This window comes from Urtica dioica, chromosome 4 (genome assembly GCF_054948205.1).
Source record: "Urtica dioica subsp. dioica isolate 48M chromosome 4, U.dioica_male_clone48M_v1_H2, whole genome shotgun sequence".
NCBI lineage: Eukaryota > Viridiplantae > Streptophyta > Magnoliopsida > Rosales > Urticaceae > Urtica > Urtica dioica.
The window spans coordinates 754,885-780,655 of NC_142759.1; the positions used below are offsets into that span (position 1 = coordinate 754,885).

Consider the following 25,771-nt stretch of genomic DNA (forward strand, 5'->3'; position numbering starts at 1 on the left):
AGTCCTGGAACACTAACGGTTACGGTATTTCGATCATTATTTTATACATGAAAATTAATATATAAAAAAAAAAAAATTTGACATCATGCAAAACCAGCGGACAGAAATTGCGTTTCGTATTATTGTTCTTGACCTCTCAGTTTACTCAAATCCTTTAGCTAATCACTCCACTTGACTTCTCTCGTCGCGGAAAGATCAACTCCAAAATACGTAAATAATAAAATTAAACTAAAAATTATTGAAAAAAAAAATATAAAATAGCAGATCATCATATACTTTCAGATCCAAAATCGTGGTCTGTAAAGTACAAACATCAACACTTTCTTTTTAATTATCCAACAGAACAAGCTTTAAAAATACCAGACTAATTCAAGAAGAAGAAGATCAACAACACAAACATTTTCTTTCTCCATTAAAAACAACAAAAACAAAAGATGTAACAAAAAAATACCAAAAATCCATATTTATATATAGTTATATATACACACATATATGCGTCATTGATTCTTCGCAGAACCGTCATCGAAGTTCAGAGAATAGCTAACAGCGTCGTAATTGAAGGAGCTCTTTTTCCGATCGACTTCTCCGGCGCCGGAGATCGCCAGTACACCGCGAAATCTCATGAGCTTCATCGCTAACCTTCTGATCCATCGCCGGTTTCTTCCTCCTCCGCCGCTGACGTGGCGGAGACGAGAGTAATCGGCGCTGAAGACCCACCGGCCGGGGACGCAGGATGATCCTCGGCGGCTCAGATCCATCTTTTCCATTATTGAACTTTATATTTATAAGCTTGTTTTTTTTGCTCAAATATATTTATAAGCTATTTATTACTCGGTTTATAACTTGGAAGTTAGAAAATTTTAACAATTTGTCATAGAGATGCTCGTAAAGTTAATTATTTATAGGTGCTAATATCAAATACCATTTGTCTATTTCATATCTTCTAATGATATATTTTTTTTAATTTTGTATTACAAAATAAATAACAAAAGAAATATAAAGAATTAGTTTTATATAAGTGATAATCAAACTTAGCTACGTGAATAGACATACTATATAATTATAAGTTCACTATATGAGTCGTGAAAATGTTAATTGTTCAGCAACATTTTTAAATATCAACGAATTTTTAGCAAACATTACGAAAAAAATAAATAAATAAATAATCACGAATTTTTTTAATAATATTATTATTTTGGGACTTTAGGGTACAGTATGGAAATGATATTTTTATAGTGATAAACTGCCAACGAAGATTATCATAATTCTATTTGGTAGGTACAAGCAGCCTGGGGCCCTGGGTACAAGAGTCAATATTATACTCAAAACAATGTTATTTTACAACAAACTGTTGAAAATTGAGTAAAATTTAAGTTTGTTTTGACATATTCTTCTATAAATTGGACATTAATTTATAAGAAATTATATCAAACAATTTATTGAATTAACTTAATGTTTTGGTACTGATAGTCTTTTTCTTAAATCAATTAACTTTCATGAAAATAAGGTTTCTTTGCATTTTTTTTTTCTTTTTTGCTTTGATAATGTTAGTTGTTAGAGGTAGTGGTTAAAAGTATGTAAATGGGTTCATGTCAGACATTATCATGAACATGCTGATTTTCCCAATCAGTGGAGCGAACAATTGAGCTGGCATTTGTTATACAAATTATTACGATTGTCGTTTTACTTTTTTGAGAAATAGTCAAACAAAACCACACACGTAAGTTTAAACCTACAATTACAACAAATGGGTCTAAACTTGTCAAGAACCAATAAAGCTCTGGCCTTTGGCGGAGGAACCAATATAGTTGTTAATAATAAGAGGAACTGATATATACCAGAAACGTGTATACTATATGTTGTCTTAAACACATTTAGATCGTGAAAGTTTCATCTCCATTTTATGCAATATAGGCAGATCTCATAGGATGTTTCAAATTGTTCCAAGTTCAAGTCTCTAAAAAGAGAGAAAAAAACATTATCATTTTTTTTTTTTTTTTTATTGTTTGATTATTCACACATAAACAACACACTAATATTGTAAATACGAAAAGACGATGTCAATTTTAGAATAAACTGTAATGATCAATTACATTTTCGCTCCTTGATTTATATCGTCATTAACAAGTGACTCCTGAAATTTTGAAAATTGTATTTTTCGCCCTTTATATTATACTCTAATTCATTTATAACCCTTCTGTTAGAATCTCCGTCAAAATATAGAAGTTAAACAATGACAAAAATGTAGTATGATAATAAAATTTAAAACTAAACTAAAATACAATTAAAAAAATATAATAATAAAAATAAAAAATCTCTCGATAAATACACACAAACATATATATATATATATATATATACATACATATCCACATATATGTACATATATACACAAACACATACAAGATTATATGGGTCAATATCAAATAAATCGACATTATTACATAGCTCGCAATGCCATTGCTTATGATTTCAGATCCATAACAACATTATTTTTTGGTTTTTTTTATAAGAACGATTGAGTTAAAAAAAAGGCCCTTGTTTGCGAGTGGATTTGCGAGTTGATTGCAGCCACATCGAGCGATTGGCATCGAAGCTATCGTCGGAATCAGTCGGAGTGCCATGTGGACACCGGAAGACTGTAGATGAGCTTTGACTTTTGGCGGCGAGGTTTTACGAAGATAATGATTTTGAAAATATCGTAGATGCAGTGGATTTAATGCGAATCTTTGTTTCCACGATCAGAAGAGATTCGGATATTGGAGGCGAGGGTTGAGTGTGTCCATAGTCTTCCAACTTAGAGACGATGAAAAAAAAAACGAAGAAGGAATAATAAATCAATGTTTTCTTGGTTGCATGGTATTGATGTAGAGAAGAAGGAGCCGATAGATAGAGAGATTTGTTTATTTTTATTTTATTTTATTTTTCATAATAATAATAATATTAATAAGGAAGAGCATTAAGGGTAATTTGATAATTTTCCTTATGTTAGATAGTCATATGGTCATTTTACCTTTATTTTGACGGAAATTCTAACAAAAAAATGTATAAATGAATTCGTGGTTAACATAAAAGGGAAAACAATTGTTGTTTTCAAAGTTTTGGGGTCATTTGTTAAAGATATCATAGTTCAAGAAACAAAAATGTAATTAATCCAAAGTATAAACCAGTAAGAGGTTGAAATGTTAATTCGGAATAAATATAGTAAATATTTTATTTATAATGTAATTCGTATGGTTTGTTATATGTTATTATAATTTATATATATATATATATATATAATCAATTTTATCGCTAATGTTCAAAATCAATTAACGACGTATTATATTATATGTATAAAGTAAAAAATTGATCTTCATACACAAATCAGTACTCAATGAAAATCAGTGTTCAATGAATAGTTTTTTTTATATAGAAAAAAAAAGAAATTGGACGTTAGGTATAAATAGTGTTCATTCGTATCGATTTTTTTTTTTTTTTTTTAAATCGGATAGATAAAAATGTTTCAAAAAAACTTTAAATTCATTTTTTTTCAAACCTAAATATTTCTATATATATATATATATATATATATATTTATTCATCAAGACTAAAATATATTAATTATTTCACATAGCAACGTGACATAGAGTTATAAATTACGGGTGAATAAGTTACACGGTTAAATTGCACATATATACACAGTTATATAACGAATTCTTAATTTAAACATCATCATATTCTACTGTTCATCCCAACTTCTAAGAAATTTGAATGAGAAAAAATATGTTGACCGACACAAAATATATTAAGCATTAATTGGATTTACATATTGTTTGCCGGAGTCTGTCGTCTTATTTCACTTCTTCGGTGATTTTCATGTTGTGTTAAATTTCTAGGAAAAGTTACAATATTTTAACATAAATCGTTTGATATATTATTATAAGCTAATATTTGATTTGCATGCACATGGTTCAGTGACTCGTGACGCAAAAAGTCACTTGGATTGTTCAATTCGCACATGGCAGCGCAACGAGGCATTTTTTAAGATTTTTCATTTTTTTGTTTAAATAATTGATTTGAAATCAGCAATAAACAAGCTGGAATAGCTCAGTTGGTTAGAGCGTGTGGCTGTTAACCACAAGGTCGGAGGTTCGACCCCTCCTTCTAGCGTTTATGCTTTTGTTCACCTTTTTTTTTGTTAAATGAAAGTGGATATAAAAATAAATATTTATATTTCGTTGTGACTTGTGAGCCCATGTAAGTAAGGTTGAATAATAAATATGTCATATACCTAGTCAATTTTAGATTATTCTTAAGACATAAAGTCCAAAGTTTTCAATGGAGCAATCTAGAGGAAGATGACGCTTTTGGATTTTGTAGCAATATAAAAATTATGCTAATTTTTGTGGTTTTTAGCATAATTTAGTTGGAGGTTCGACCCCTCCTTCAAGCGTTTATGCTTTTGTTCACCTTTTTTTTTTTGTTAAATGAAAGTGGATATAAAAATAAATACTTATATTTCGTTGTGACTTGTGAGCCCATGGTAAGGTTGAATAATAAATATGTTATATACCTAGTCATTTTTAGATTATTCTTAAGACATAAAGTCCAAAGTTATTCTTAAGACATAAAGTCCAAAGTTTTCAATGGAGCAATCTAGAGGAAGATGATACTTTTGGATTTTGTAGCAATAAATATATTAATAGGATTATGCGGCGAAATATATTTATCATAAAATACACTAATTTTTGTAGTTTTTAACATAACTTAGTTGGTAATTCCACGCTACCTTTAAAGTATAAGTTATGGATTCAATCCTCACTTGCAAAAAAAAAAAAAAAAAAAAACTAAACTAGTTGTGTTTGTTCTTTTTGCTGGGAAATTACAGAGCATCTTTAATGGTTTGTAGCTTAACAATTGTGATGATTTGTTAGCAATTAGTAAAAATTGTAAGCTAGTTGCTTACCATTATTTTGCACTTTACCTATTAGCTTAACTAAGCTACTAGCTTAGCAAATTAAATGGACCAATTTTTTTTTTATTTTTTTTATTTAATAAGTGAGAATTGAATAGAAAATAATAATAAAATATTAATTATTGACATGTGGGATAAAGTTAAGCTAAGAGAGTGATTTAGTTTATCAATAGAGAACAAATTTGCTTAAATTAGTTGTAGCTTAAATTGCTGATGTGACAAGTTAAGTAAATATGGTATTTGCTTACGATTAAAGATGCTCGATGTTATTAAATTGAAAGTCCCTCCCTCGGTTTATGGCTTATGCGTGCGGTGTGGCTAAGAATTGGATATTGTGTTTGGACTTAGAAGATTGGATATGCCTTTCATGGTTGATTTTGTTGCAATGTGTCCTCATAATAAATCCAATTTTCTTATACCCACATAAAATACAAAAAAAAAAACTTTCATTTTTTAAAATTATTTTATTAGTAATCCTCCATACAGATAAAATTTAATTTAACTATAAAGTATAAACAAAAAATGTGTTCTCATAAATTTGGAAACTTTTTTTTTATATAAATATTATAAAGTGATAAAACATTAATTTGGCCATTGACAAAGATTAAAATATTATTAGATATACTGTAGTATTTAACTAGATATCCGTGTAGCGTGATATGTCGTTACAATAGGAATAAATCATAAAATGTTATCCCTGAAATACTATTATTTCTGAACACATAATTTTGATTTTGTTCTAAGCAGAATCCACCAACAAACGCATTAAACATTCTTAGACTATTTAATATATAATTAAATTCAATATTTCAACACTAAGTTAATAACCTTCAAGCTTCAACATCATACATATAATTTTATTATTCTTTTGTTTTTAGGTTTGGACCCTAAAAACAAGGGAAAATATCACATTTATACACTGTGTTTTAGTGAAATGTCGAGTTTAACCCTCGGTTTTCAAAAATGTCGAGTTCATACCCTCTGTTTAACTAAAATGACGAAATTATACCCTGAAATGAATAACAGCGTCACAAATCTCCTTTTCATTGATATTAACTCTTATATAAGAAAAACCAAATCAAATCTAAATCAGTGCCCTAACTTCAAAATTATCAATTTTGAAATAAAAATAGCCTTAAATTGAAATTAAATAATAAAACTCATACCTCATAAGAAATGACTTCATTCCGTGTTCGAATTGTAACTCTAAATTCTGGATTCTCTGTTCGAATATGCGATTTTGATGACTATCAACTATCGATGTTTACCCATTTGCCTCTTTCTGTGTTCTTCACGATTAAGAGACTGTTGTTTATTTTTTAGTTTTTAAATAAATTACATATATGGCGCGAATGAATAAAGATAATTGGTGTTTATATATACATATTATAGTCAACGTCAATGAAAAGTCAATAAAAAGAATATTCGTGACACTGTTGTCTATTTCAGGGTATAATTTCGTCAGTTTAGTTAAACATGGGGTATAATTTCGTCATTTTAGTTAAACAGAGGGTATGAACTCGACATTTTTAAAAACCGAGGGTTAAACTCGACATTTCACTAAAACGCAGGGTATAAATGTGTTATTTTCCCTAAAAACAATTTACTTTGAAGTTTTAAGACTCGTATGTTTCTTTAATTTTTTTTTCTTCTCAAATAACAATATCCTAATAATAATAATAATAATAACAATGAAGGATCTAAAAGGTGGGACCTACAAAATGATGGTCATTACTCATTAGTGGCAATGGAGGAACCATTACAAAAATATTTTTAGTCTCATAATTTAATTGATATTTTTGGACCAAACATTTCGGAGGGAGACACAGGCACCACCAAATCCTCACCCTCTTTCACAGCCAAATATAAAAAATCGCCAAAAAAAGAGAGGAGAGAGAGAGAGAGAGAAGAGAGAGAAACAGAGAGCGAGAGAAGAAGATGGCAATGGCGTTAGCTCTTCGGAGGCTCTCTTCTTCGGTTGTTGACAAGTCAATCCGTCCAAGCTTTGCCAATGGAGGCTCTGTTTACTACATGGTTTCCAAACTCCCATTTCTCTTTTTGATTTATTTTCATGATCTATCGGGAACTGAACGATCAATCTCAGGAGATTCGTTTACCTAATTTTTTTTTCTCCATTGTATCATCGTAGACCTCTTTGCCAAACGAAGCTGTGTACGAGAAAGAGAAATCTGGAGTCAAGGTAAAGTAAAACCTACGAAAAAGCTATATCTTATTCCCACGAATCTCAAATGCCTCATTAATTCATTTTATTGTTTATTTATTATTTTTCGCAGTGGACTAAGCAACTGAACGCATCTCTCGAGGAAGTGGACCCTGAAATCGCCGACATAATTGAGCTCGAGAAAGCCAGGCAATGGAAGGTAAAGCACACCACTGCTTTTTCCTCAACCATTGGATTTCCTTGATTCTCTATCTTAATCCAAAACATCGTTGTTTATGCTACTAGTTTTTTTTTACTATGTTTATAGTCAAACCTTGGGTTTTGAAGCTTGAAGTCAAGAATCAATCTGTGCGAGTTTAAGAAATATAGAAAAGTACAGACCATAGTTCAAGACATAATCAGAGTTAAAAATCATTTGGGCGAGTAATGGTTCACTTCGAATTATTTCGAGCATAATATTTTTTCCAAACTCAAGCATAAAATAAATTAATAGATTGGTCTTTTTTATTGAATACCGAGGTCACCTTACGAGTCGACATCAGTTTCTTGATAATTTTATTTTTATTTTTATCGTGTATATATTAATTTATTTGAAATTATATATTAAACGGTCCAATTCGGCTGCGTCTGTGAAGGGGCTAGAGCTGATTCCATCGGAGAACTTCACGTCTCTGTCGGTGATGCAAGCGGTCGGGTCAGTGATGACGAACAAGTACAGCGAGGGATATCCCGGTGCCAGATACTACGGAGGAAACGAGTATGTGATGACAAGCTTTTGGTCTATCAATCTTGTTTTAATTAGCACTTCCCTGAATATCTCTGATCATACGCAAGTTTTGATACTTTTTCAGGTACATCGACATGGCCGAGACTTTGTGCCAGAAGAGAGCCTTGGAGGCCTTTCGGTTGGACCCAGCAAAATGGGGAGGTAAAACAACACACACACATATTGAGGCTTATTATTATTTTTTTATTTGATGTTTTGTGATTTTGGCTGTGTAAGAGAGTTTCTGAGACTCGCCCTCTATGATGCAGTGAACGTGCAGTCCCTATCAGGGTCTCCCGCGAATTTTCAAGTCTACACTGCTCTGTTAAAGCCTCACGAGAGAATCATGGCTCTTGATCTCCCTCACGGTGGACATCTTTCTCATGGTTATCAGGTACTCTTCGGATCGTCCAAAACCTAAATCGTTTATCTAAAGAAGACTGTTATACTGACCTTCGCCATAGCATTAACCATCTTTTTTTTTTTTTTTTTTTTTTTTTTTCCTGTTTGGGGATGGAAACTTGCAGACCGACACGAAAAAGATATCTGCCGTATCAATTTTCTTCGAGACGATGCCGTACAGATTGGATGAGAGCACTGGCTACATCGACTATGACCAGGTTCGACTTTCTCTCTCTCTCTCTCTCTCTCTCTCTCTCTCTCTGATAGTTATGTATTATTTGACTCAAATGGGTCACATCTGATTTATCAGATGGAGAAAAGTGCCACATTGTTCAGGCCGAAACTGATAGTCGCCGGTGCTAGCGCGTACGCTCGTCTGTATGACTATGCTCGCATTCGCAAGGTTAGGTTCTTTCATAGGTCGTCTTTTTTCTCTATAATTTTCACAAACTATACTGCACCCAAAAAAAAAAATGTCTGCTATGTTTAACCATTTTATTTATTTATTTATTTATTTTTTTTGCTTTGGCAGGTCTGCAACAAACAGAAAGCGGTAATGTTGGCTGACATGGCACACATCAGCGGGCTGGTCGCCGCCGGTGTCATTCCGTCACCGTTCGAATACGCTGATGTGGTGACTACCACCACTCACAAGTCGCTTCGCGGGCCCCGCGGAGCCATGATTTTCTACAGGAAGGGATTGAAAGAGATCAACAAACAAGGGAAAGAGGTGAGTCATTACTTTCTCTCCCCTAGAGTTTTGTCGATCTTTATTTATTTCTTTCTTATTATTGACTCATTTTTATTTATTTATTTATTTTTTTCATGAAGGTTTTCTATGACTTCGAAGACAAGATTAACCAGGCTGTCTTTCCGGGTCTTCAAGGGGGTCCTCACAACCACACCATCACTGGTTTAGCGGTGGCTTTGAAACAGGTTTATCCTTGCTTTTTCTTCTCCTTTTCGCTTGTTTTGGTCACATTAAGCTTGTAGGAATGTGCTTCAATACATATCCTTGACTCGTTTTTGCTCATTGGCTTTTCTGTGCACTTATATCCAGGCAACCACCCAAGAGTACAAGGCCTACCAAGAGCAGGTTCTCAGTAACTCCGCAAAATTTGCAGAGGTATCTAGTTCAAAGCTATAAAAAACCGATTATTCTGTGATTCTGTGATTGTGTGTTTTTTTTTTTTTTTTTTTTTTTTTTTGGCCCCAGTGATCTCTTCTTATGAACCGAGAACCATGAGATTTGTTATGATTTTGCAGACTTTGACCAACAATGGCTACGACCTTGTTTCTGGTGGAACCGAGAACCATTTGGTCTTGGTTAACTTAAAGAACAAGGTAACTGAACATCGATAACGCCACATGTTTTTTTTTTTAGATTTGTAAGTAACCAGACCACTTTAAACATGTGATTTTGTATCTAACCTATGTTTGACAATTTTTAGGGATATAACCAGTGCCAATAATTAAGTTCTGATTTGCCCTTATTTATTAACAAATTCGTCACTTCCTCTCTCCTATTTTTTTTCAAATAATTTTTTTTTGCATCAAAACTTCAAAAATTCGTATATTTCTCATACGAACTCGAAATTGAGTGATTTCAGATCCTACAAATTTGTGGCGTCGAGATCTTCAAAAATAGACCAATTGTGTTTGATGAAAAATTATGTTTAATACATCATATTTACGTTTCTTTTTTTTATAATTTAAAATTTTTTCAGTTATTTCCTTATTTAAGGTAGTAACGTGATTTTTCTACATCTATGGTATTAAACATGATTTTTCATAAAACACAATGGATCTATTTTTGAAGATCTCGGCGTCACGAATCCGTAGGATTTGGAATCAATCAATTTCGAGTTTATATGAGATAGATATGGTTTTTTGAAGTTTTTATGTAAAAAAAAATGTAGGAAAAAAGTAAGAGAAAATTACGAATTTGTTAATAAATAAGGGCAAATCAGACATTAATTATTGACACATAAACCTGTTGGTTATTTCCCTAAAAATTGTGAAACATAAGTTAAAAACAAATTTTATAGTTTCGTTTTGCTAACTACACTGCCTTTTTTTTTTTAATTTTAAATTTTTCTAAACGTCTCGATCATACTAGGGCATTGACGGCTCGAGGGTCGAGAAGGTATTGGAAGCCGTCCACATCGCGGCCAACAAGAACACCGTCCCCGGTGATGTGTCAGCCATGGTGCCCGGTGGAATCAGGATGGGTATAAAAAAGTGCACTTTAGTACTGATTTTTTTTTTATTATTTTTTTATATTTACATGTTTATTTGTTTCTAACTTTCTATTCAGGAACCCCGGCGCTCACTTCCAGGGGATTCGTGGAGGAGGATTTCGTCAAGGTAGCGGAGTTCTTCGACGCGGCTGTAAAGCTGGCGGTCAACATTAAGGGAGAGACAAAAGGTTTGCGTGCACTGACTCTTTCAATAGTTTTTCTGTTTAGTCCCCAAACAATTATTCCAGTGATATTTGGTACTTTAACTATTTTGTTAGCATTTTAGTCCTTTTTTAATTTTCATTTATTATTATTATTATCTACAAACATAAGCAACTTGTTGATTTAACAAAAAAGTTCAACAATTTTAATTTCTTAAGTGTAAGATTTTGTTGTAGTGATACTTTAAAAATTATACACCAGTTATATAAATTTGCAAATAAGTTTTTCAAATTTTGTTGTGGGGTATTGAATTTGCATTTCGTTTTTTTTTTTTTTTTTTTTGGTGTGTAAATCAGGAACAAAGTTGAAGGACTTTGTGGCGACATTGGAATTGCCCAAGTACCAATCCGAGGCTGCAAAGCTCAGGCAAGGCGTCGAGGACTACGCCAAGCAATTTCCAACAATTGGGTTTGAGAAAGAGAGCATGAAGTACAAGAACTGAGGCAAGATAATTTACAAGTGCTTTTTTTTCCTGGATAACTTGGATTACAAGCTTCTGTTCTCACCGATAGTTTTGGTGGTTGAAAACAGGCACGGTTTGGAACTACAAGGACTACCCACTTTCTTCTCTTTGTTTCTGAACCTTTCTATATGCTTTAACCTTTTGAGTTGGGTATTCATGATATCTATATGTATGTACATACACTGTTTTGAGGCATTGTAATTTGTAATGCAATAACAAACTGGCTCGCAGAACTGAAACGAATAAAATATTTTCTTTTAACATATATCTATATATGTATATACGTACCAATTTTATTTTATTATAAACTGAATAATAGTAGTATTTGCTCTTTTTGTTAAATAATATATTACGCAATTACGCCGTTTAAAAAGATAAAAATATAATAGCAATAATTTTACAGTAAAAGGTCATACATGTCGAAGATCGTGAGCACGTGTTCGTCAATGGTCTTCATTAAGCCATTCCAACACCGATGATTGTGCTTATATATGCATATGTATACTGTTGACGTTGCTGCATGTATAGTTATGTATATGTATATGGGTACACATTCATTCAAGCATATATGTTAACTCATTTTTTAGATTTAACATTCGAGGACATGTAACATGGATGGACTTGATCACGTGTCTTGTCTCGAAAGACCTTAAGTCAAATTTCTAAGTCCCGGGAGGCTCAAAGAAGATTGAGGCAAGAGCTCGAATAACTAAGAGTTCTAGAGACTTTCGAATCTTGATGAAAGAGAAAAAATCAATTCTTTTTGAAACCGAAAAAACGAGAGCACTTTAAATCAGAACTCAAAACGTTCATCAATCTGTAGTTTTAAGGAGAGATTAGGAGAGTGGTAATGGTGATCTCTTATTCGATTTCTCGCCGGGAGTGAGTTCGTTATTCTCTTGTAATTAATTTTAAACTAAACAATTAATAATAAGTTTTTTATTTAAAAAAAAAAAAACGCCTCAAGTGCACTTTTCACGTGACTCACGATATCCAAGATATTTGTATGGAAAAGAAATAAAAATAAACCCCAAAAAAAAATGAGGGAGTCAGTTGCGAAACGGAAGAGAGGTGTTTTGGAAACTCTTCTTATATTAAACATCCTCATGGCGACTCGAATATCTCTCACTCGCTCAGTCCACCCACTCCTTAAACGCAACCCGTTTTCTCGTCGTTCGTGTGTCGTTTCTACCCAAACGACAAGTCGTTTACCCAAGTCTTTTCCCTGCCCTCTCTGGTCTTCTTTATCTTCTTCTTCGTTCCCTCTCTGCGTCCACAAATCCGCCGCAACAACTTTTTCTTCTTCTCCGACTTGCTCTTACTCTGTTTCATCAATGGCGTCCACGATCGAGAGCAATCCTCTCCTTCAGGACTTCGATTTCCCTCCCTTCGACGCTGTCGAGGCCTCTCATGTCCGACCGGGAATTCGCGCGCTGCTTAAGAATCTGGTACGCGATACCATTTCTAGGTTTAATTTCTTCATTTCTTTTATCTGTTTGTTTATTGTTTGATTGTGTTTGAATAGGAAGAGGATTTGGAGGAGCTCGAAAGAACCGTGGAGCCGAATTGGCCGAAGCTTGTCGAGCCTCTGGAGAAGATCGTTGACCGGTTGACTGTGGTCTGGGGTATGGTCAACCATCTCAAGTCCGTCAAGGATTCTTCTGAGCTTCGTTCTGCCATTAACGAAGTTCAGGTATGTAATTGTATTTATACGTTTATTTTAAGATTCAAGTTATTCATTTATTCGTGGTACCTGGGATAGGATAGCAGTGGAGGTCGTGGTTCAATAAAAAGAAAAAGAAAAAGTTATTCATTTATTCTCTGGTGAGGAAATTCGTGATATTGATTCATTTAGCTTCTGCTTTATGGTCAACAAAAAAATAAGATAAGAAATAAAATAGAATTCAAGACTAGATTTTTGCACTCGCGGATTCAATTATCAATTCATTTCATTTCGTCTCTGGGTCACTTTATTTTTTCGTACTATTTTCATTTATTTATTTATCATCATTATATATATATATTTTTTTGCATTTGCATTTGCATTTGCTTAAGGTTTTTGTGGGTCCTTTTTTTTTTCTTCTGCAGCCAGAGAAGGTTAAATTCATGCTAAAACTTGGACAAAGCAAACCAATTTACAATGCATTTAAAGCGATTCAAGACTCTCCTGATTGGGATGGGCTTAGTGAGGCGCGTAAGCGCATTGTGGATTGTGAGTAGAACTATACATTTCATTTCTTCTTGTTCTTCGTATTTAGTATATTTCTTGATCATTGATTTGACTATGCCCATCTGTAATAGTGTTTGTCTTGTTTTTTTTTGTTTTTTTTTTGTCACAACGCCTTAACCTTTGTTTGATCTTTATGGAATTGGTTATTTTTCCTTTTGTTTTGCCCATTAACTTGTCCAGAGCTGCTGACATTTCTCCTTCAATGTTAATCTTGTAAATGCAGCTCAGATTAAGGACGCCGTTCTTCTTGGTGTTTCTCTTGACGATGAAAAGAGAGACCAGTTTAACAAAGTTCAACAGGTGCTCTAAAGTTCCTATCGGAAAACCAAGGTTGTATTTATCTATTCATACCATATTTATACGCGTGCTTTTGATTGCAGGAACTAGAGCGACTGTCCAAAAAATTTGAGGAGAATGTTTTGGATGCCACAAAAAAGTTTGAAAAGCTGATTACCGATAAGAAAGACATCGAAGGATTGCCTGCTACGGCTCTTGGGATGGCCGCACAAACAGCTGTTTCAAAGGTACCGAGTCTTAGTCTAATCATACGCTTCATAAGCTCATACGTTTGATAAGAACCTTTGAATTCCAATGATAAAAAACGATACGAAAAGACATAATAATTAGGCATTTGAGAGGCTCGTAACTCTCGCAAAAGGCTAAGCCGTAACCAAACTGATTTGTTTTCCATAACAGCTGCTACTAAAACTTTTTCTCAACCTAAACAATTAACTCATTATTTCGTTGCCCAAGTTCTATCAGCGTTGGGTCTAAATCTACTATGCTCCATAATTTTCAACTGATGTATTTGCTTGTATCTTCAGGGGCATGAAAATGCCACTGCTGAGGAAGGACCGTGGATCATCACACTAGATGGTCCGAGCTATATGTCTGTAATGCAACACGCTCGAAACCGGTCATTGCGCGAGGAAATTTACCGCGCTTATGTTAGCCGTGCCTCTAGCGGAGATCTAGATAACACGGGAATCATCGACGAAATTCTGAAACTTAGGTTGGAAAAGGCTAAGCTTCTTGGCTATAATAACTACGCCGAGGTGGGTCTTGTTTATTTATTTATTTTTCTTCTTGTTGTGGTGGTTGTTGAGCAAGGGTCTTATTTTGGTCATCATATAAAATTTGTTTTTCTGAAATAACGATGGTTTAACTCAACCTGACTGACAGGTAAGCATGGCAAAAAAAATGGCAACTGTTGAAAAAGCAGAAGAGCTTCTTGAAAAGCTTCGTAGTGCTTCTTGGAATCCTGCTGTTCAAGGTGGGGTGTTTTTTTAGATACTTCTTAATAACTTTTAAGTCTACGTCCAATATAAAAGCTTTACTTTCAGCGCTAGTTTAAGAACCAGACTACTGGAAAAGCTGCTGATTTTTAATTTTTATAAACATATTCTTGCAGATCATGAGCAGCTTCAAGATTTTTCCAAGCAGCAAGGTGCAGCAGAAGCAGATAACTTGAATAATTGGGACACTACCTTTTGGAGTGAAAGGCTTCGTGAGTCAAAGTACAACATCAATGAGGTTGGAACTCTTTTCTTTCTCGTTTATATGCAAATGCGAGTCGGCGAGTTCACATCAATTATTCGACCGCTTGAATATAGCAATAATTTTTTTGACATAAAAAAAAATTCCTCTCTGGAAAATATATTTCTGGCATCTTATCCAATGTGCCAAGTCTTCGCATTATTTTGGTTTAGTGGTACTTCTTGGATAGTATATTATTTTTTTTGACTTATTTGTTGACTTTAATTTAGATATATAGTTGAATAAATAACTCTTGCTTACTAAATTTTTTTTTTCTTCCTCTTTGAATGCCACAGGAAGAGCTGCGGCCATATTTCTCATTGCCGAAGGTCATGGACGGTCTTTTCAACCTCGCAAAGACACTGTTTGGAATCGAAATTGAGCCGGCAGATGGTCTAGCTCCGGTATATATTTCACATTAATATCTATTATTTTCTAATTTGTTTTGGCTTTTTAGCTCAAATATCTATAAATTTTGTAGCATCTTTTAGTTTGTTTCCATACAAAAGAACTTTCCGACGAAATTAAGTACCCAAATAAAATTTAACGTGTTTTAAAATTTAAATAAAACGTTTATAATTTTAATAAGAATCATTAAAGTAAAATACAAACTTAACGGTGATTCTTTGTAGGTGTGGAATAGTGACGTCCGATTCTACTGCGTCAAAGATTCTTCAGGAAGCCCCGTTGCATACTTTTATTTCGATCCTTACACTCGGCCCGCAGAGAAAAGAGGAGGCGCATGGATGGACGAAGTTGTTGCTCGAAGCCGCGTGTTGTCGCGCAATGGTACCTCAGCTCGGTTGCCCATTGCCCATATGGTCTGCAATCAAAGTCCGCCAGTTGGGACCAAGCCGAGCTTAATGACCTTCCGTGAGGTAATTAGCTTTTCTCTATTTCTGCTGGATATATACAACCCGTTTAGAGAGTTTAAAAGAACGATATATATATTTTTTACAGGTAGAGACGGTATTCCATGAATTTGGTCATGCGCTTCAGCACATGCTGACAAAGCAGGACGAAGGTCTCGTTGCTGGTATTCGAGAAATCGAATGGGATGCTGTTGAATTGCCCTCACAATTCATGGAAAACTGGTGTTATCACAGGTAATAACTTTTTATTTATTTATTTATTTGGAATTCTAGAGAACACTTGTATACAGATATTTTCAGTAACATGTTAAACTTTATATTACAGGGACACTTTAATGAGCATCGCAAAACATTACGAAACCGGGGAAAGCATTCCCGAAGATGCGTATTTGAAGCTTCTTGCAGCTAGGACATTCCGAGCTGGCTCTCTCAGCCTTCGTCAGGTTAGTACAATACATATATGTATGTTTTTTATATTTTTTTTTGGTTACTTTTATGAGTATGACGGGTCTTATTCAACCATCTCGATGGTCACATCTGAAATGCGCAATCGTCGTTACAAAGTCCCCCCACCGTTTCCAACTCCGTGATTCAATGTGGTCATAATTTGCGAGTTCCCTTAAATTTTCAGATAAAATTTGCAAGTGTGGATTTGGAGCTTCACACAAAATACACTCCGGGGGGTTCGGAATCCATTTACGATGTTGATCGAAGGGTTTCCAAAAGAACGCAAGTGATCCCACCACTTCCCGAAGACAGATTCCTATGCGGTTTCAGCCATATCTTTGCAGGTCTAAATTAACTCTTGCTTCGAAACTCTCGCGTGAAGATTTCTACTGTAGTGGCTTTTCTAATAATTTCATGACTATTGTCTCAAATTCATTCAGGTGGATATGCTGCCGGGTACTACAGTTACAAGGTATTCTTATGCTTCTTCTTAAAAGCTTCTATATGCTCGAAAGAAATTTAGCTCCTAACATTGATTACAATTATTATTACAATTACCGCTGTTCAAGAGGTGCTTAAATCATGAATTGTCGACTCTTCTCATAACCCTAATGACATATATATGCTAAAATATAATTAAATAAAAATAAATGACTAGTTTCCCTTCCTGGTCTAACACTCTTGCTTGTTTATCAGTGGGCTGAGGTGTTATCAGCGGATGCGTTCTCTGCATTTGAGGATGCCGGATTGGATGATATCAAGGTATATATATATATATATATATATATATATATATACACACACATATATACCCATTAAAGACTTTGGCTTGAGTTTTTTTACGTTCTATCTCGAACTAAGAATATTTTGTTATTCACTTCAAATAGGCTGTCAAAGAAACAGGGAACAAGTTTAGAGAGACTATACTTGCTCTTGGAGGCGGAAAAGCAGCATTAGATGTCAGTTTCTCCTCTCTGACTTTCAATCTTCAGAGACTTCGAGTTTGCTTTTTATTTTACTAACTTTTATTTTTGGGACGAAACCAGGTTTTTGTGGAGTTCCGGGGACGTGAGCCTTCACCGGAGCCGCTACTTAGGCACAATGGCCTCCTCGAAGTTGCGTCCACTGTTTGATTTTAATATTATTGAAATGATTTGTTTGTTCGATGGTGATCTGTGAACTTGCTTGCTTTTTTAAGTTGTTCCGATTGTCCACGGTGGTTGCGAAACTAAATAATTTAACTGCGAGAGAATCACAGGGATGGGTTTGTGGCGAGGATTATGCAGGATGACAATTTTAAAAATGAAATAATATTGAACTCATGTGAAGTTAAGATGGTTATTTTCTTTCCCTTTCTGCTCCTTAAAAACTAGGTAATTTTATTTTATTTTTCCTTGGAAAACCCAAGTGCAACTCTAATAATAATTTAGAGACTTTTTGATACTTGAAAAATAATACCACGTCACTTATCAAGTACTACCAGAACATCTTTTTACTGGTAAAGAAATATTTTCTGTTTCTTTTTCAAGAACGTTATACTTGAATATTAACTAAAGGTGTAAAATTTACGAACGAATTTATCATTGCCTTCCCATAAAAAAAAAAAAAAAAATCGTGCCTTTGAAGAATGGAAGAAAATTATAAAAAAGGGGTCAACCCATATAGACAAGACAACCAACTATCTACATGGTAAACAATTAACTCTCTTTTTGGAGTAGCTCTGAAAATAACAGAAAGAAAAATAAAAAAGTTAAGAACCTAAAAGCATAAGCTATTCCGTCAAGCTCAAATGCAAGTGTTTGATTAGATCGAACTCAGACGAGAGAGAGAGAGAGAGAGAGAGAGAGAGAGAGAGAGAGAGAGAGATCTGGATTGGATTGGATGGCTAGGGCTGGAGGGATAACGAACGCGGTGAATGTAGGGATAGCAGTTCAGGCCGATTGGGAAAATCGCGAGTTCATTTCTCATATTTCCCTCAACGTTCGTCGCCTCTTCGATTTCCTCCTTCAATTCGGTACTCTTTCTTCAATCTCTTCTCTCTTCACCTAATCTTTCATCATGCCTCAGATTATACATCAAGTCGCTCTTAAAATTATATTATTGAACCGTAGAACTGTCGTAAATCGGAATTATTTTCTTCTTCTGATAATTTGGAATTGAAAAATTCTTGTCTTTTAAGAGTTAGGTTAAGCTCAAGCTCAGGGATCAAATGATTAAGCTTAGTACATTTTGTGGATCCAAGGAATTTTGGGTGTATTCGAATTGACTTCCTGTGAAGGCTTTCTTTCGCATTAATCGAATGTTATTTGTGTTAACTCATTTGTTTATTGTTTCAGAGGCTACGACAAAGAGCAAGTTAGCGTCGTTGAACGAGAAGCTCGATACATTAGAGCGACGGCTCGAATTGCTTGAAGTCCAAGTCAGTACAGCCTCTGCTAACCCCTCTCTTTTTAAGAGTTAATTTTCGATGTATTATAGTTGTTTGTCTGCTTGGGTGTATCATCATGAGTAAGTATATATGGAACAGATTTCTCTGCCTTTGTAAACTCAGTTGAGAAGGATTTATTTTGCGACGTGTTTGTGTCTGTCTAGTTTTCAACTGCTAATAGCATCTATGAGAAATACCAAATCTTTACTTGCCATATAAATAGGCATAAATATATGGTGTGTTTTGACACTTTTGCACTGACTGGCCTGGATTAGCAGTCTCTTAAGAGTTTTCAATACATCAACAATGCTTTGAATAAGTAGTGAGAGCTTGTCTTTCTCGGCTACTCTTTGTATTGATCATATTAAGAGTTTACTGGTTCAGAACTTAGGGCTGATTTATTCTGGATTTTGCCGGAAGCCGCTGATTTATTTTTCCTTTCAATTTTTGGCAATTTTGCGGAGATTTTCAAAATGAAATGAAGTAAAAGACTTCCGGTGGTCTGTAATCACAAAAAAAAAAAAAAAAAAAGTTTTTCGGTTGCAAATGTGATTTCAGTCCACAGGTTTAGTCTTTGAGCTTCTTCATAAAGACTTGTAAAAATCTTGCAACCAGAAGATAGAATCTTGTTCTGAAATTCTCCAAGTCCCTGAGTCGACTTTCCCTGAAAATGGAGCCAAGCGCTCCTTCTCCGACAAAATTCTTTTTAGTTTTGGGTGGCTTTTTCTACGAAACTGCCTTATTCAAGCAGATTTCCTCTATGATCGGTAACAAAAATATTAGTCTTGTTATTTGTCCTCGTTTAACTTCAAAATTCTGGTAATAACATATAAATTATTTCCATTCACAATGCAGGTTGGGTTTTTTTTTTTTTTTTTTTTTTTTTTTTAATTAGTCTTGTTATTTGTCCTCGTGTAACTTCAAAGTTCTGGTAATAACATATTCCATTCACAACGCAGGTTGGGTTTTTTTTTTTTTTTTTTTTTTTTGGGTGAGGTTAAAAGCTTAAAATACAAACATGATAACGTAATATAAAATTCCGACTACTCTCCACATTCGCATCCAATTATTCACATCAAATGAGACATCCTTACCAAATTATGAGTATGACCAACTAATTTAGAATACAACCAAAGTAACAAGTTTCAAACTTTAATAATATAAAGTTTCCCACAATAATAATAATGAAGTGTGGTTGTTTTCAAGGAGGATTTTAATGAAGTGCCTTTAGCAAAGGATTGGGGGTTCTAAGCTTGATTTAATAAAGTAGTTTTTAGCTTGTGGTAATTCAACATTACCTCTAAATTACCAATCCGCATATGCCTATTTAAAAAGTTGATCTAGTTGAGAAGAGAGAAAACGAGGTTGTATCTCCCTTTTCAAACTATTACAAACAAATACTAATATTACAATCAAATGAACAAGTTTCAAACTTGAATCAAACAAGTTTCCCACAATCATAACAATGCGCCGAGCTATAAACCCTCCTAGCAAGAAACTTGTAATACACGAAATCCCTAAAGTATTTCAACCCCCAAAAGGAGCCGCCTTGCTGGACCCAACCAGAGAGAAGCGAGGCCGCGATGAGCCACGCGGCCCGCCACCTCCTCTCCTCCGCGTAGCCAATCACGGCCTCCTCGGCCCCCACGCGGGTCCCACATACGATCCTCCGCAGGTGCCTCGCGAGGACTACGGCGTCCTCTAGGGCCGCGGCCCCGCCCTGGGCCAAGTCGGGGGTCATGGGATGCATGGCGTCCCCGCACACCGTGACACACCCGCGGCTCAGCGTCCCGAGAGCCACGTTCCACGGCTTCCGGAACATCAACGGGGCCCACGTCAAAGACGACGCGTCACAGTGCCTCACGACCTCTACAAACGTCGCGGGGAAGCATGTTGGAAGATTTGCTATCAACTCTCTTTTTATTTCTTCGGGGTCTCCGCCGCCGCTAAGATAGGATCCTGAAAATATTATACAAAATATGAATGTTCGGAAATGCAATCGTTAATTTAGGGCACTTATAGACTAGTAAGAGATTAAATTGCTTCAAAGTATAGAAACTTTAAGAAGAATTTCGGGTAAAAGTTCAATTTCCAACTTCTACTTAAGTTAACAATAACATTTTTTATGCATTAAATCAATGTTCATATAAATTATGTGTATGAATATGATATAAAAGAAAAGGAAAAAAAGGAGCTGACCTTTAGTCGAAGATGCAAAAGTGAGGAACCAATAAATTTGTGTGTCATTTAGGGGAGCCATACCAGCCCTTTGGCCAGCACCAACATATTGTGAAAATTCATGTTTGAGTCCATGGCCTTGAGGGAACACCGAAAGCCCACGCACCGCCGACCGCCCCAAATAAACCGGCTCCGCCAACCCGAGCCACTTTGCCACCACTGAATGCACTCCGTCGCATCCTATCAAAATCTGAACTCTTTTCAAATTATCTTTCTTCTCAAAATGTTGTTGAAAAACATAAATGATAACATTTTAAAACGCCACGAAAACCATATGGTTATACCTTGGCTCTGATGGCTGACCCGTCTTCCATACGAACGACGGAAATGGACGAGCCATTGTTTCCTTCGGTCTCTATGGAAGTAATCTTGCAACAGAACTTAATTGAATCACTCTCCAATTCTTCCGCCAAAGCCATTATCAAAGCTTTTCTATGCACTATTCTCCGTCCAGTTCCATCGCTTCATTCAATAACGAATAAATAAAGAATAAAAAAAAATCCATAAAACATAACCAAGACATAATGAATAGTCGTAATTTCGTAAGTTCGTGACACTTACTTGTCTCCGGTCGAAGAAATTTCTCGAACCACTTTTGTCACCAAATTCACGACGCAGCCCCTGTACGGACAGCCAATAAAAAATGCCATGTAAAAAAAAAAATAACTATGATGATAAAAGTATAATTACTTTTTCATGACGGGGTAGACCGAAGTGAGCTTATGAGAGACTCCGAGCTCGTTGAGTGCGAGCCAAGCGTTGCGCCAGAGGCCAAGAGCTGTCCCTGTGCCTCTGAGCCCTTCCGATCTCTCGAGCACCAATGCCTTAATACCGACCTTTTTTAGAGCCACCGCTCTCGCTAGCCCCGCTATTCCCGCTCCCACTATCACCACTTCTTCCACAATTTCCATCTCTCTCTCTCTCTCTCAATGTCTAGATTTGTGTTTATATGTGCTGAGTACAATGTAGGAGCTTTAAACAAGAAAAACACCAAATTTTACTAATTTTTATTTGGATTCTGTTCTGCTTAGACAAGAAAATATTGTGATGATGATTTGATTCTTTCGCCAATCATATAATAATCAATGACTCGATGGACATTCACGTGGAAACTTGAATTTTTTTATATTAAAACAATTTTCTGATCTCGAAAACACATGACACACCCATACCGATTGTTCCTGCCCATGCAAGTATTTTTTTAATTTCTCTGTGTATGAAAACCGAAGAATTATTGTAATTTCTTTTACTGTTTCATTCTTACATTGCAGTCAATTTTGTCAACATTTTCTACAAAAGTGAGCATTGAACTCATGTTTTCACACAAGAGAAGAGAAGACCCAAAAGAAAGATGTATTTAATTTGGCGACCTTTCTTATTTAAAACTTGATCCTTACATAAATTTTCACTATACAGCTACAAGTAATTGTATAAACAAACAACAATACCAAAGTACTACAAGTAATTCCATCAATCCAAATACATACACACAAACCCTTATTAAAAAAAAAACGACAATATAGAACTCATAAGTTCTGTTTTTTCAAGTATAGCCTCATAGCCCAAGGGGAGAAAGCTTAGTCCACAAGTTTGCCACAATCATAACCCGTCACACTCCCATAAGCCCTCTTGACAAGAAACCTGTAAAACACAAAGTCTCTAAAGAACTTCAAGCCCCAAAACGAGCCTCCGTGTTGGATCCATCCGGACACATACGACCCGGCGATGAGACGCGTGACCCGCCACCTCCGCTCCTCCACGTAGCCGCCCAGGGCCTCCGCCACGTCAGCGTCGGACCAGACAGCTGTCTCGCCGCGCTTTCGCATCTGTCTCCCGAGGTGTCTCCCGAGGACCACGGCGTCCTCTAGAGCCGCGCACCCGCCCTGGCCCAGGTCGGGGGTCATCGGGTGCATCGCGTCCCCACACACTGCGACGCACCCTCGGGCGTGGGTCCCGAATGCCACGTTCCACGGTTTTCGGAACAGTAGCGGGGCACACGACAGAGACGGCCCGTCGGAGTTCCTCACGATGTCTAGGAAGATCGCCGGAAATCCTGCACTCTGGTTTTCGATCACCTCTCTTTTTATTTCTTCCGGGTCCCCGTTAAGATAAGCTCCTGAAGAGAAAAATCATAAATATTTTGTAACACATCGCCACATTTATTTAACAAATTTATTATAACTAGCTAAAGCATTTTAGCCAAAGTCTAGTTAATAGTTGAAATTTAGCCAATTTGATGATGTTGCAAGTGATAACAGAAGTGGATATTAGTCAATTTGATGAGGTTTCTATATGGTTAATAACAAGAAAGTGGTTAATTTCTAATTGGAAAGATGGTACAAAATAATCATTTGAATGTTATTGATTAGCAAAATAGTTAAAGTTTCAACTTTTCAGCAAAGTAGCTAAATTTACGTTTTTCAAAAAAAAATTTACAGTCAAAATTAAAATTTTTGACGATTATTATAAACAATTTATCACTTTCAAAAAAATTAATCATGCGGTCAAATTTTTTTTGAAACCAGATTACTGTACATTTTAACTATTTCACTTGATTAAGACAAACTTTTGCTATTTTGCAAATTCATAACTTTAAATTGATTATTTAGCTACATCACCCTTTATAATTATTGATCAAGTATTGACAAAAAATTATAGTGATTTTGTAATGAATAATAAAATATTGCGAAAAGTATGAATGTTAAATGATATACAGGGTTAAAGTAATGAAAAAAGAAAGTATTAAGACCTTTAGTAGGAGATGCAAAAGTGATGAACCAATAAATTTGTGTGTCACTGAGGGGAACAACTCCAGCTCTTTGACCAGCACCAACATATTGTGCAACTTCATTTTTGAGTCCATGGCCTTTAGGGAACACCGAAAGCCCACGCACCGCCGACCGGCCTGAGTGAACCGGCTCAGCTAGTCCCAGCCACTTTGCCACCACTGAATGTACTCCGTCGCACCCTATCAAAATCTGTACAATCCAAAAAACTCAATCAATTTTTTCTATATGTTGTTTTGTTATTAGATAAACAAAAAAAACTATTTGTTTATTTGTTGTACCTTTGCTTTGACGACTGACCCATCTTCCATACGAACGACGGCAATGGACGAGCCTCCGTTCCCCTCGGTCTCAATGGAAGCAATCTTACACGAAAATCGAATCGAATCACTCTCCAATTCCTCAGCCAAAGCCTCTACCAACGCTTTTCTATGCACCGATCTCGCTCCCGTGTTTCTTCAATTTCAAATAATATTAGCAACATTAAACAAAATAATGACGTGATGAATAAGTGTTACAACATAATGAACACTCACTCGTTTTCTTCCGCGAAGGACACTTGTTGAACATTTTCCGTAACCAAGTTGGTGACATAGCCCCTATAAGAGAATACACCCAAATTAAAACACATTAGAAACAAATGATTGGTAGGTTTATGGATAAGTAATTAGCATTGTTATTTAATTAAGCATTACTTTTTGATGAGGGGGTAGATTGAGTTGAGTTTGTGGGAAACGCCGAGGGCGTCGAGGGCGAGCCAAGCATTAGGGAAGAGTGTCAAGGCTGCGCCGGTTCCTCTGAGGCCTTGGGATCTCTCGAGCACCAATGCCTTAATTCCGACCCTTTTCAGTGCCACCGCGCTCGCTAGCCCCGCTATTCCACCTCCTACTATCACCACTTCTTCCACCATTTCCATCTCTCTCTCTCTCTCTCTCTCTCTCTCTGTGGTTTTGTTATTTTATTTTTTTATTTTTTTATTTTTTTTAGAAGTGTGTAAAATTGGAGCTTGTAATAGAATATGAATTAGCAGATCAGTATGGGTTTCATGATGAGATGATTGTTTTCCCGGGTCTAATTAAATAGATGGATATGTTACGTTTGGCCATCAGATTTGACCAATTTGGATGGGTGTGTTGACCCGGAATCTTCTTGGACAAGAAATTTTTTTGGACATCATAATGTGATATTTTCTCCGAGTCTTCAATTCAAGGTCTCTATAGGCTAGACAAGCAATTTCTGCAAGGAAAAGTGACAAAGGATTTTTTTTTTAAAATAATGGGCTGTGTATCACATAAATAAGTCTCACTTTATAATGAAGAAAAATCGTGATTACAACTATTAAAACAAATATATAAAAATAGCAAGCGGCTATATAGCCAAATAGAAGCTTTTGCAAAATAGCCATAATTTGTCAACTATAAGCAAACTAGTCAAAGTAAGATTAATCTAGACCGGATTAAATTTAATCCCAACGAACTATAAAGACAGAATGTAAGCTTTATGAAAACTGGATTAAAATCAATCGAGACAGGATTAAAAGTCGTAGTACTCTTAATTGACTATTTTGTTATAGATAATAAAACTATGACTATTTTGCAAAAGTTATAGTTTGAATTAGATATTTCATACCATTAAAAAAAACACACACACACACAAATCCTGTTTGTGATATTTGGTTTCTTTATTATCTTTTACAATAAGATTTTTTATTATAAGACAAATTTGAGACATTTAAAAGAGAATAACGAGCGAAGAAAATATCTGATTTCATTACTTGACTTTTATTTTTGTTGAATATTCATGTGATGCTATGACTTTTATTTTTGTTGAATATTCATGTGAAGCTATGATGTGGCAAATCACTCATTTGCCTTCTACCGTTCTACGAGGTTTCTTGCACCGACAGTGTGTTAAATTAAAGGAAAAAAAGAGCACGTCTTTTAATTAATGTTCGGATATAAAAGAGGCTTGTCAAACCATAAAAGAAAGCCCAATTACATGG

The 25,771-nt window shown here is 35.2% G+C and overlaps 5 protein-coding genes and 1 non-coding gene across 7 annotated transcripts; 4 read left to right on the forward strand and 2 right to left on the reverse strand.

Moving 5' to 3' along the window:
- The first annotated feature begins 4,078 nt into the window (after positions 1–4,078).
- On the forward strand, positions 4,079–4,152 carry TRNAN-GUU (transfer RNA asparagine (anticodon GUU)). Its single transcript has one exon. It is a non-coding gene; the product is annotated as a tRNA-Asn (tRNA).
- Positions 4,153–6,739: 2,587 nt separating this feature from the next.
- Positions 6,740–11,497, forward strand: LOC149399002 (serine hydroxymethyltransferase, mitochondrial). Its single transcript, XM_089613577.1, has 16 exons — positions 6,740–6,991; positions 7,107–7,157; positions 7,252–7,338; positions 7,775–7,896; positions 7,991–8,067; positions 8,175–8,299; positions 8,433–8,525; positions 8,618–8,710; positions 8,840–9,037; positions 9,139–9,243; positions 9,368–9,433; positions 9,574–9,651; positions 10,427–10,538; positions 10,625–10,735; positions 11,066–11,212; positions 11,301–11,497. Exons 1-15 carry the CDS (start codon positions 6,896–6,898, stop codon positions 11,209–11,211), a joined length of 1,560 nt encoding a protein of 519 aa, XP_089469703.1. The 5' UTR covers positions 6,740–6,895; the 3' UTR covers position 11,212; positions 11,301–11,497.
- A 774-nt stretch (positions 11,498–12,271) lies between these two features.
- On the forward strand, positions 12,272–17,639 carry LOC149399003 (putative cytosolic oligopeptidase A). The gene is made up of 17 exons (XM_089611329.1): positions 12,272–12,680; positions 12,758–12,925; positions 13,321–13,444; positions 13,686–13,762; positions 13,843–13,986; positions 14,287–14,517; positions 14,645–14,735; positions 14,874–14,995; positions 15,295–15,402; positions 15,631–15,876; positions 15,959–16,104; positions 16,196–16,313; positions 16,502–16,661; positions 16,758–16,789; positions 17,014–17,079; positions 17,205–17,276; positions 17,364–17,639. Exons 1-17 carry the CDS (start codon positions 12,273–12,275, stop codon positions 17,448–17,450), a joined length of 2,400 nt encoding a protein of 799 aa, XP_089467455.1. The 5' UTR covers position 12,272; the 3' UTR covers positions 17,451–17,639.
- A 385-nt stretch (positions 17,640–18,024) lies between these two features.
- Positions 18,025–18,975, forward strand: BRK1 (BRICK1). Of its 2 annotated transcripts, XM_089611333.1 has the most exons (3): positions 18,032–18,137; positions 18,174–18,331; positions 18,654–18,975. In XM_089611333.1, exons 2-3 carry the CDS (start codon positions 18,199–18,201, stop codon positions 18,776–18,778), a joined length of 258 nt encoding a protein of 85 aa, XP_089467459.1. In that variant the 5' UTR covers positions 18,032–18,137; positions 18,174–18,198; the 3' UTR covers positions 18,779–18,975. The 2 variants fall into 2 exon arrangements, with proteins under 2 accessions (XP_089467457.1, XP_089467459.1); XM_089611331.1 differs by having other exon boundaries at positions 18,025–18,331.
- A 946-nt stretch (positions 18,976–19,921) lies between these two features.
- On the reverse strand, positions 19,922–21,912 carry LOC149399005 (monooxygenase 2-like). The gene is made up of 5 exons (XM_089611330.1): positions 21,674–21,912; positions 21,545–21,604; positions 21,268–21,445; positions 20,945–21,173; positions 19,922–20,704 (listed from the first exon to the last, which is right to left on the reverse strand). The coding sequence occupies exons 1-5, from the start codon at positions 21,892–21,894 to the stop codon at positions 20,184–20,186; spliced, it is 1,209 nt and encodes a 402-aa protein (XP_089467456.1). The 5' UTR covers positions 21,895–21,912; the 3' UTR covers positions 19,922–20,183.
- A 418-nt stretch (positions 21,913–22,330) lies between these two features.
- On the reverse strand, positions 22,331–24,826 carry LOC149399006 (monooxygenase 2-like). The gene is made up of 5 exons (XM_089613586.1): positions 24,465–24,826; positions 24,306–24,368; positions 24,051–24,225; positions 23,733–23,961; positions 22,331–23,099 (listed from the first exon to the last, which is right to left on the reverse strand). Exons 1-5 carry the CDS (start codon positions 24,683–24,685, stop codon positions 22,561–22,563), a joined length of 1,227 nt encoding a protein of 408 aa, XP_089469712.1. The 5' UTR covers positions 24,686–24,826; the 3' UTR covers positions 22,331–22,560.
- Between the last annotated feature and the right edge of the window lie 945 nt (positions 24,827–25,771).

What these genes read in the sequence shown, in the direction of transcription:
- LOC149399002 (XM_089613577.1), top strand. Translation starts at nt 6,896, where the DNA reads ATGGCAATGGCGTTAGCTCTTCGGAGGCTCTCTTCTTCGGTTGTTGAC. An exon ending in AAGAGAAATCTGGAGTCAAG is followed by an intron (nt 7,158 to 7,251) that starts GTAAAGTAAAAC and finishes TATTTTTCGCAG; the next exon opens with TGGACTAAGCAACTGAACGC. An exon ending in GGACCCAGCAAAATGGGGAG is followed by an intron (nt 8,068 to 8,174) that starts GTAAAACAACAC and finishes TCTATGATGCAG; the next exon opens with TGAACGTGCAGTCCCTATCA.
- LOC149399003 (XM_089611329.1), top strand. Translation starts at nt 12,273, where the DNA reads ATGAGGGAGTCAGTTGCGAAACGGAAGAGAGGTGTTTTGGAAACTCTT. An exon ending in AGTTTAACAAAGTTCAACAG is followed by an intron (nt 13,763 to 13,842) that starts GTGCTCTAAAGT and finishes TTTTGATTGCAG; the next exon opens with GAACTAGAGCGACTGTCCAA. An exon ending in GAAAACTGGTGTTATCACAG is followed by an intron (nt 16,105 to 16,195) that starts GTAATAACTTTT and finishes TTTATATTACAG; the next exon opens with GGACACTTTAATGAGCATCG.
- BRK1 (XM_089611331.1), top strand. Translation starts at nt 18,199, where the DNA reads ATGGCTAGGGCTGGAGGGATAACGAACGCGGTGAATGTAGGGATAGCA. An exon ending in CGATTTCCTCCTTCAATTCG is followed by an intron (nt 18,332 to 18,653) that starts GTACTCTTTCTT and finishes TTATTGTTTCAG; the next exon opens with AGGCTACGACAAAGAGCAAG.
- LOC149399005 (XM_089611330.1), bottom strand. Translation starts at nt 21,894, where the DNA reads ATGGAAATTGTGGAAGAAGTGGTGATAGTGGGAGCGGGAATAGCGGGG. An exon ending in GTCTACCCCGTCATGAAAAA is followed by an intron (nt 21,605 to 21,673) that starts GTAATTATACTT and finishes CTGTCCGTACAG; the next exon opens with GGGCTGCGTCGTGAATTTGG. An exon ending in ATTTCTTCGACCGGAGACAA is followed by an intron (nt 21,446 to 21,544) that starts GTAAGTGTCACG and finishes TATTGAATGAAG; the next exon opens with CGATGGAACTGGACGGAGAA.
- LOC149399006 (XM_089613586.1), bottom strand. Translation starts at nt 24,685, where the DNA reads ATGGAAATGGTGGAAGAAGTGGTGATAGTAGGAGGTGGAATAGCGGGG. An exon ending in ATCTACCCCCTCATCAAAAA is followed by an intron (nt 24,369 to 24,464) that starts GTAATGCTTAAT and finishes ATTCTCTTATAG; the next exon opens with GGGCTATGTCACCAACTTGG. An exon ending in TTTTGCATCTCCTACTAAAG is followed by an intron (nt 23,100 to 23,732) that starts GTCTTAATACTT and finishes TTTTCTCTTCAG; the next exon opens with GAGCTTATCTTAACGGGGAC.